This window comes from Dendrobium catenatum, unplaced genomic scaffold, assembly GCF_001605985.2.
Source record: "Dendrobium catenatum unplaced genomic scaffold, ASM160598v2 original_scaffold_243673, whole genome shotgun sequence".
NCBI lineage: Eukaryota > Viridiplantae > Streptophyta > Magnoliopsida > Asparagales > Orchidaceae > Dendrobium > Dendrobium catenatum.
This window is the reverse complement of record NW_021562080.1, coordinates 123,665-132,019: the sequence shown is the minus strand read 5'-3', so window position 1 is coordinate 132,019 and position 8,355 is coordinate 123,665. Positions and strand designations below refer to the sequence as shown.

The 8,355-nt window shown below is 35.2% G+C and overlaps 1 protein-coding gene across 1 annotated transcript; it reads left to right on the top strand.

The window, feature by feature from the left end:
* The first annotated feature begins 3,510 nt into the window (after positions 1-3,510).
* LOC110104657 (protein IQ-DOMAIN 14-like) lies at positions 3,511-5,780 on the top strand. The gene is made up of 3 exons (XM_028692616.1): positions 3,511-4,232; positions 4,837-5,043; positions 5,122-5,780. Exons 1-3 carry the CDS (start codon positions 3,864-3,866, stop codon positions 5,722-5,724), a joined length of 1,179 nt encoding a protein of 392 aa, XP_028548449.1. The 5' UTR covers positions 3,511-3,863; the 3' UTR covers positions 5,725-5,780.
* The last annotated feature ends 2,575 nt before the right edge of the window (positions 5,781-8,355 follow it).

Genomic DNA, 8,355 nt, shown 5'->3' with positions numbered 1-8,355 from the left:
AGATCTTCTAGCGGAGTAGAGACAAGAAGAGTTTCAATTTCATGCCTAATCTCTTTGGATGTTTTTCCCACTAATTCTAACACTTCCCGACACAAATTTAACACCTCGATTGATCAGCCCAAGCATAAGAGCGACCTCATCTGTAGTGAATGGTAGACTAAGTCCTTTAATAACAAAACACTGCTTTTGAATGTCCCACTTTGTGAGGAGCTTATGCAGAAGGGGTACATTCTGACGAAATGGAGGCAACACCAAGAGCTGATTAAGTTGGAGCTGCCTGAGTTGATCCACAAATTATTGTTCGAATGTACTTACTAAATGATTGCAAACTTTTATAAATGTGGATGTTCTGCATCAAAAATGAATAGGCTGTGAATATCCCTACAACATTGGGATAGATAATAAGTTATCAAGATGTACCGAGTAATACTGAGGAATTTTCGCACAAAGCAAGTTCAGTACTGAGCAATACTGATCGGTACTGAGCATTATTATTGGGTACCATACCGATTGGTACGAAGAAAAAGATCCAACATTCCAGAATAGTTTAGAGACAAACATGGTACCGACCAATACGAAGCGGTATTGGTCCTTATTTTTCGGTACCGATCGGTATCAAGCATTTATACACAGAAAAGTACCGATCATAGGAATCAAGGTTTCACACACAACTATTCTGAGCTTAATTAGCATATAAGAAATATAGATAAATCATTTTTTAAACCAGGCATTACAATTTCCAAATGAACCCTAAATCGCAGCAACTCGGTACCGATCGTTACTGCGAGATAGAGAACGAAACCGAGCGGTATACTTGGTATGCTATTTTGATACTGATTTGTACCGAGAATTGGTTTATTGAGAGTTCATCGTCCTAAACATTTACATTTTCTGATACTGATTTAAACCCTACACCAAAACATTACATTTATATTATTTCATTTTACAGGATCAAAATAACCAAGCAACAAAAGAAAATTGTACTTATCTCGTTATAAAATACTGACCTTCGGCATTAATTCAGAATATTTTTCGGCAATGAAGGTGATAAACAAACCCTAAATCTTTGTCTGACGATGAATAGCAGGAGAGAAAGTGAAAAGCTTCGAATTTGATTTTTTTTGACAATGGTCGGCGGTTATTTTATATTGAATTTGTACGTCCTATCTGGGTCGGGTCGTGCAAAAATTAGAAACGCACGTGCATCGTTTGGACTTCTCGGTGAGCCAGGTAGGCGGATCTTTCGGTCACTACGTGGCACCATTTTACTGGCGTCCGAATGTAAAGCTACATCCGGTCTCCGGACCCAATAAAAATTTGTAATAAGGTGACTGATTTTTGTGCATCCTTTGCTATTTTCTATAATTCTTTTGGGCTAATACACTAGATAATAACCTTCGTTCAACATTATTGTCTTTGTTAAAGGAGTGTGATAGAATCAGATGGTTGGATTGTATATTTTAGTTTCTTAGTAAATGCATAATGTAACACTTCAAAAAATACGACTCTCTCATTAAAACCAGTATTAAGACTCTCTCAAAAACACTTACTAAAATATAAATTGGGCTTTTTAAATCATATACTATTTTTTAATTTTAATACTCTAATAATAAAGTACAATACTAGGTTCGTACAATCATATTAATTAAACACCCATTATGAGTTTTATCAAATCAAACTATATGATTTTTGGTCGTATAATATGAAAAACTATATCGAATAAAGATTATCTATAATGAAGCAAGGTCCATCCTGTCAAGGTTCTTTTAAATCATACAATAAAATATATATCGTATAGTATTAAAATTGACAATAAAATTTAATCTTGATTTATTTAGTTGATCAATAGACCAAAATTTTCAATATAAATTAATAATCGAATAGCATGAAATATTTCTTATATTATGATTAGGACAAATTTTAAAATTCAAATTTGCCTAATTTTAATAATTCAGATTCAATAGTGAGATTTTATCAAAATACCTTATCCTACTACAGGATTTTAGGTCATACAGTTTGATTAGCTATAATTAAAATAAATTTGATTAAACACTTAATTTAATTTATGAAATAGATGATTTTCAGTATGATTGTGATCATGCAATAATAGAGCAAACTAACTGTTCAATTTTTTCCATCCCCACTTGTGTGTAAGCTTATTCACCTTGCCTATATACGCCCAAAATAAATAGACTCAAGAAAAAGAAAACTTATAGAATCTTTTGTTACTAATTATGACTTTACTCGCTACTCTATTTCTTAATTTCTTTTTTTTTTTTTTTTTGGCTTAGCTTCGTGTATATTGCACCTAAAATGTTAGTAGAATGCCAAAGAAAAAACTATATATATAATACATAAAATAATAAAAGATCAAACCAATAACATTTATTATCGTAAAAATAACATATTGGTCTCATGAATTTCAACAATAGAAGTAGTTGAAATTTGATTACTAGCTCTAACAAATGTCTATTTATCCCATTTTTGTATGAGGGGGTCTATGGTAAGCGAATAACAACCCTACTTGCAACTTTGAAAATCCTAAATTTAGATGATCAACATAGTGGCAAATTTTAAAGTTTAACCCATATAGGAACCTGTTTAAATTCCTCTTTAACTAGCCTAAAATCAGGCTTCCATTTTTAAAATATAGAGGTCAGCCATTGATAAATCAGAGATCGCCATTATTAACCATTTTCAAACTCTCATTACAGGAACTTAAATTAAAGTAACCTGTTATCAAAAGAAAAAAAGTTAAAAAGTAGTGCTTTTGATACAAGAAAATCAACACATTTAATGTGTTAATACTTAATATAAAGTCTTTTTATTTTATTCAATCTTCAAAAAACATTGACTTGAAAGAACAAATAAATATGTTAATTTCTATTCAAAATGATATTCTATACATGCCTATTATCTACTCTCTTTTAAGCTCCACTTTTGAAATAGAGATGGAGAATAGAGATGACGTCTTAAAAAGAAAACCCGAAAAACACGTACTCCTGATAAAAGCGTATAAAATGTTATTCTCTTCCATCTCTCTCACCACTTGCTCAGTGCTTCTTCTGTCGCTTTCTTATAATTTTTGTAAGCCACAGAGAAGAAGACTGAGGAGGGAGAAAGAACAAAACAATGTAAGACTCTTTCCCCCTTTATCCTTTCTCCTTCCTCCAATAAACGAATCCTCTGTTTTTTCTTAGTTGTCCATGGAAAAAAGAGTGCACCTTCACAAAGCTTTTGATCTTGTAATCAAGATAAATAAAATAAAAAAGATGACTTTTTCTCCACATTCATCTTGATCTTTCCAATCTGAAAACATCATTTCTTTTATATGCTTTAGAATGGGAAGGATTTGAAAAGAGCAGGTCCCTCTCCATTCCTCTTATACATAGATAGGTCGTCAAACGCTGAGCTTTCTTCTCTATCTTTCACTCCTTCCTCTGTCTTGTCAGCTATTTTTTTTTTAGGAGCGGAATATTTGGAAATATGAGCTGTTTTCTATTAGCCAATTTTTTCAAAACTCATTTTTTCCCTCCATCCGGTGTTTTCGCGGGTCACAACTCACAGGTAAAGAGCTGTTTAGAAACCTGTTTTATATTTTGCTGATCCTCGTTTCTTTCCCGGGACAACCCTTTTGTCTTGTAATGCACTTCTTCACGAGGAGATAACAGGTTTGCTTTCAAAAAGATCCCTCCATTAAATCTCTCCTTTTGTGAATTCTCATTAGCTTTCTTCACTTTGCACTTTTTTATGGTCAGAAAGATTCTTTCACTTCACCATTGGTTCAGTTATTTAGATAACTTCTGATTCACTTTCCTCCTCCCTCCTCGGATTCATCTTTGTACTTCCTTAGCGCTTCTGAGATGGGCCGAGCAACAAGATGGCTGAGGAACTTATTTGGCGGCAAGAAGGTTAACACGGCCATTGAGGATACCAGCGCTCGTAGGGAGAAAAAGCGGTGGAACTTTAAATCGCCAAGGGATTCCTATGAAGCCGCACAGGCTAGTGTTTCCTGGCTGAGATCATTCTATGCGGAAACAGAGAAGGAACAGAACAAGCAGGCTATTGCAGTGGTAGCCGCAACGGCCGCTGCTGCTGATGCCGCTGTCGCAGCTGCTCAGGCAGCCGTTGCAGTGGTGCAGCTCACCAGCCATAGCCGGAGCTCGAAGCTTGGGGGTTTCCATGAATGGCTGGCTGCTATTAAGATACAGAGAGTGTTCAGGGGTTATCTGGTAAGTTTAATTTTAAAATGCTATTTTTCAAATGCTAATCCAAATGTATGAACCAAGGTTTCTATTCTATTGCATTTAATGGCATTGATATCTACTTTTGGAAAATTTTCATATTTATTTGTTATATTTGTACTATAAATGTTCACTGCATGTATTTTCAGTACTGTTGCTATGATTTTGAAATAATGGATCTTCAATTCGTTGAAATCCTGCGTTTCTTCACTTATTCCGTGTCACTATTACGCATTAACGAGGCCACTTCTTCTTTCTTCTATTGCTATTCTTCTTGCAAATGGCATATTATCTATTAGCCATCTGCTTTCTTTTGCGTCAAAGGCAGTTTGTTTATATGTACGGTTCTATGTAATTAGAAGGGAAATTTTTTGAATAAAAGACAAATTTTTTGTATAAAAGACTAGTATTTTTTTCCGTCATGATTGTTTTATTATGTGTGTGTATAGATATATATATTGCAATTTGATAAAAATTTAAAATTCCGTATTGTTCACGAAGAACTGTTTGTATGATGAGCTAAATTTAGCAAAGTATATTCTCATCCATTATTTTTAAATCCTTGTCGTTCACAGCACTGTTTGTTGTTCAGGCAAAGAAAGCTCTGAGAGCTCTCAAAGCTCTGGTTAAGCTCCAGGCTGTAGTTAGAGGCTACCTTGTTAGAAAGCAAACAGCAGCAACTTTTCACAGTATGCAAGCTCTAATCAAAGCTCAGGAAACCATCAGAGCACAAAAATGCAGAGCTCTTCTCTCTTCTGAAAGGAAGTTTTATCAAGAAAAAAATCCCCGCACCACACTGGTATGATTTGTAGCCATTAAACTATACTAATTTCAGGTAAAAGTGTTCATCTCATATATATATATATATATATTTCAGGAAACATCATCTTTTCACCGCCGGAAACAGTCCACGAGCCTCTACGACGTGAACTGTACATCTGATGGCAGCCCACAGGTTGTTCAAATCGACTTGTTCCGCCCAAAATCAAGATCTTCAGGAAGAACTAGTTACCATCCAACAGACAATAATGATGAAATCTCTCCCAGTTCAGTCTCCTCTCTTCCTAAAATTGGAAGAATCTCAATACCCGATTGTCAATTATCATTCGAGAAATGCCGGCATTCATCGACAGCACATAGTACACCACGCTGCATTGCGCCATCCACGCCTACAAGGAGTGTATGCGGCATGATTGATGGTGGTTTTCACAGGCCAAATTACATGAACAACACACAGTGCTTTGAGGCGAAGATGCGGTCCCAGAGTACACCGAAACAGAGGCCAGATCTCATGGGTTCAAGCAACCGTCTTCCGCTTAGCGAGTTGGTGATCGAGCAGGCCAGAGCGAGTCTCAGCAGCATTAGAATGGGGAAGGATGAGGAGCTCAGCATCAAGAGGGTAGTCGTGGGAAGGCTTGATAGGTCTTTGTTGGATTTGAGCAGAGATAGAGAAAGGGATTTTCACTTGCAAAAGAAGTAGTGAATTGAGTTATCAGTTGAGTTCAACTTGAATAAATTGAGTTTATGCTTTGCTGATCTTTTTTTCTAATTTTTCATCTTTGTTTTCCGTGCTCTACTGATTGTAGGGTAAATTATTAATTCCGGTCACCCCGGACGTAAACATACATCCAGACACAAATAAAATATTGACATGTGGAATATACACAGTATCCGGGGAATTTTAAGTCAAGCGCTTCAAAAGCGTAGGTAAAGCGCGGGTAAAGCGCATGTAAAGTTCAGGTAAAACACAGTTAAGGCGCAGTCAAAAGCGCACATAAAGCACAGTCAAAACGCAACTAAGACGTAGTCCACATGACAAGTTTTCATTGGATGTCCGGGCCTAATTTTAGGTCCAGTGAGCAGACCTAATAATTTGCCCTGATTGTGGCAACGAATAGGGAAATATCATTTTTTTTTTTGGGTAAAATTTTGAAAGGCCATCGGAGTTGGAAATGTTTATTTATGAAGGCTAAGAGGTGTTTGTAATTTTTAGAAGATCAAATGTTAGATAACAATATCTATGGCAGTTTCTAAAGGAAGATAAACGATTGTCCCAAATACTAAGCAACGTCCGATAAATTGGATGTTGCAAATACAGATGTGCACCAGATCCGCTGATTGGGGATGGATTGCATACATGATTTCGGACGGACTAAGCTTGATTGCGTGCGATCTATGTTTGACAATTGTTTGGATTCAGTGTGTGCTGCTTTTGGCGGGGAAAGCAAAAATAAAATAAAAAATCTTTCATTAGAGAAATCCCTCACTTTTATTATAAAGAAAAAGATGGTACCCCCAGCCCGCCTATTTTATGTTTTGTTATTTTTTATTTCTTACTACTAAATTATATATAATATTTCTTTTAAAAATAACAAAAATAAATTTATAACAAATTTTTTTTTGAATATTTTTTCTTGATATGAATTTTTGACTCCCATTTATTAAGTGCTAAGGTGAATTTAAGAGAGAATAGAATAGAGGATGCTAAATATGAAGGCGGGATAACTTTAACATTTTGTGAAGTTTGTTCATGTTGATGTGTTTGAGTTACAAAGATTCTCATTGTGAGCTACAAAGAGGAGTGATGAACTAAAAATAAACATTTATTTTTTTTACTAAATAGTATAAAGGGAAAGTTATTGGAAATTAATGTCCTTATAACTAGTATTGCCTCAAGAGTCATACTTTCATTTCATTAAAATTTCTCATTATGACTTTGATTTTACCCTTAAAATTATATTCATCTGTATTTAGTGCCAAGTTGGTATGATGTAGGCACACTCTTTCCCTTTAGTTCTGAAGTGGTGGTAGCGACTCTCTTAAAATGCCTAACCTGAATTCTTCGAAACATTCGGATGTGAGCCTTAAGTGGCTGAAGAAGGTCATTCTTTGTAAGTGTAAATTGGAGGATGGCGAGAAGAAATTTAGCATGCTTTGGAGTAACAAAATGATGATGGTTATACATATTATCTTGGAGTTATGTGTTTTGGTGGTAGCTGTGCCGAAAGAGACAAAGAAGTTAGAATTGAGCAAGGCTCTAGTTCTAAAGAGAGCTTGGAAAGGGTGGTGCTCTCATCAAGCTTCGATGATGTGCCATTGTTGTGAGACACGTAAGGTGAGTCTTCACTTTATAAGCAACAGTGGGTGTAGTATTTGAGTTGGAGACTCCTACAATAGATATGGTGTCAACTCCTACACTATAAGGGGTCTCAACTTCTACTTTAATGAGGCCCACTAGCCACCAAGGTGATGGAAAGAGCATTTCATTTTAGAGTTTTGAGGGAGTTACATTAAAATGATGAATTCCACTATCCTTAAGCAATCCAAAAGTCCAAATCACAGGCAAGTTTTTATTACTCTTGCTATATGAGTATTAGGCATTGATATAAATGCAATGGGTACTTGGCATATTTAAAAGGATGGTAGACCAACATGAAAGATTGTTAAAGATCACATTGATTCTCTTAAGTGAGGGGTTTTATCTCACCAACTCTTCTCATATTACCAAAAGAGTGATTCCAATGGTATTAAATATTGTAGACTAGTGCATGCCATATTCATTGGAGGTCCAATCCATAAATAAGGTAGCTAAAGTCTTTAGGCCAAATAGGTTGAAGAGATTGTGTCACTATCCTCATCCCGAGAACATCCATAGACCCACCCATATTGACTACAACAGCTAATATCACCTCCCCCTTAACTAGTCCTCTATCAAAGTCTTTGCTTACTCTTTCTATATACGCTCTTATATAGCTAGTTAGTTTGGTGTAGAACATTATCAACATCCAAGCTGTGCATGGAGAAGGATCAAGAGCCTCATAGAGGATGAATGGAGTGAGTAATAATGTTTCTCTGTGATGTAAGGAGCTATTAAATAATGATGGCCCACTACTTCCTCAAGTCAACAAGTTTTTGTAAATTCATTATCATGGCATTTCATTTATTATACATAATGAAAATAGAGTTGTGCCTTCTAAGCTTTTGTTAAGTACTTTTTATATGATTTTCGTTAGGGATGAGAAGGGTCACCTCTATATGTAAAAGATAATTTAATGTAAAAAAGAAGTTCTAAATAATTAAAAAAAAAGTTCATTAATACTTTTAAGATGAG

Coding starts and splice junctions, on each gene's coding strand:
- LOC110104657 (XM_028692616.1), top strand. CDS start 3,864: ATGGGCCGAGCAACAAGATGGCTGAGGAACTTATTTGGCGGCAAGAAG. Junction 4,233..4,836: donor GAGTGTTCAGGGGTTATCTG/GTAAGTTTAATT, acceptor TTTGTTGTTCAG/GCAAAGAAAGCTCTGAGAGC. Junction 5,044..5,121: donor AAAATCCCCGCACCACACTG/GTATGATTTGTA, acceptor TATATATTTCAG/GAAACATCATCTTTTCACCG.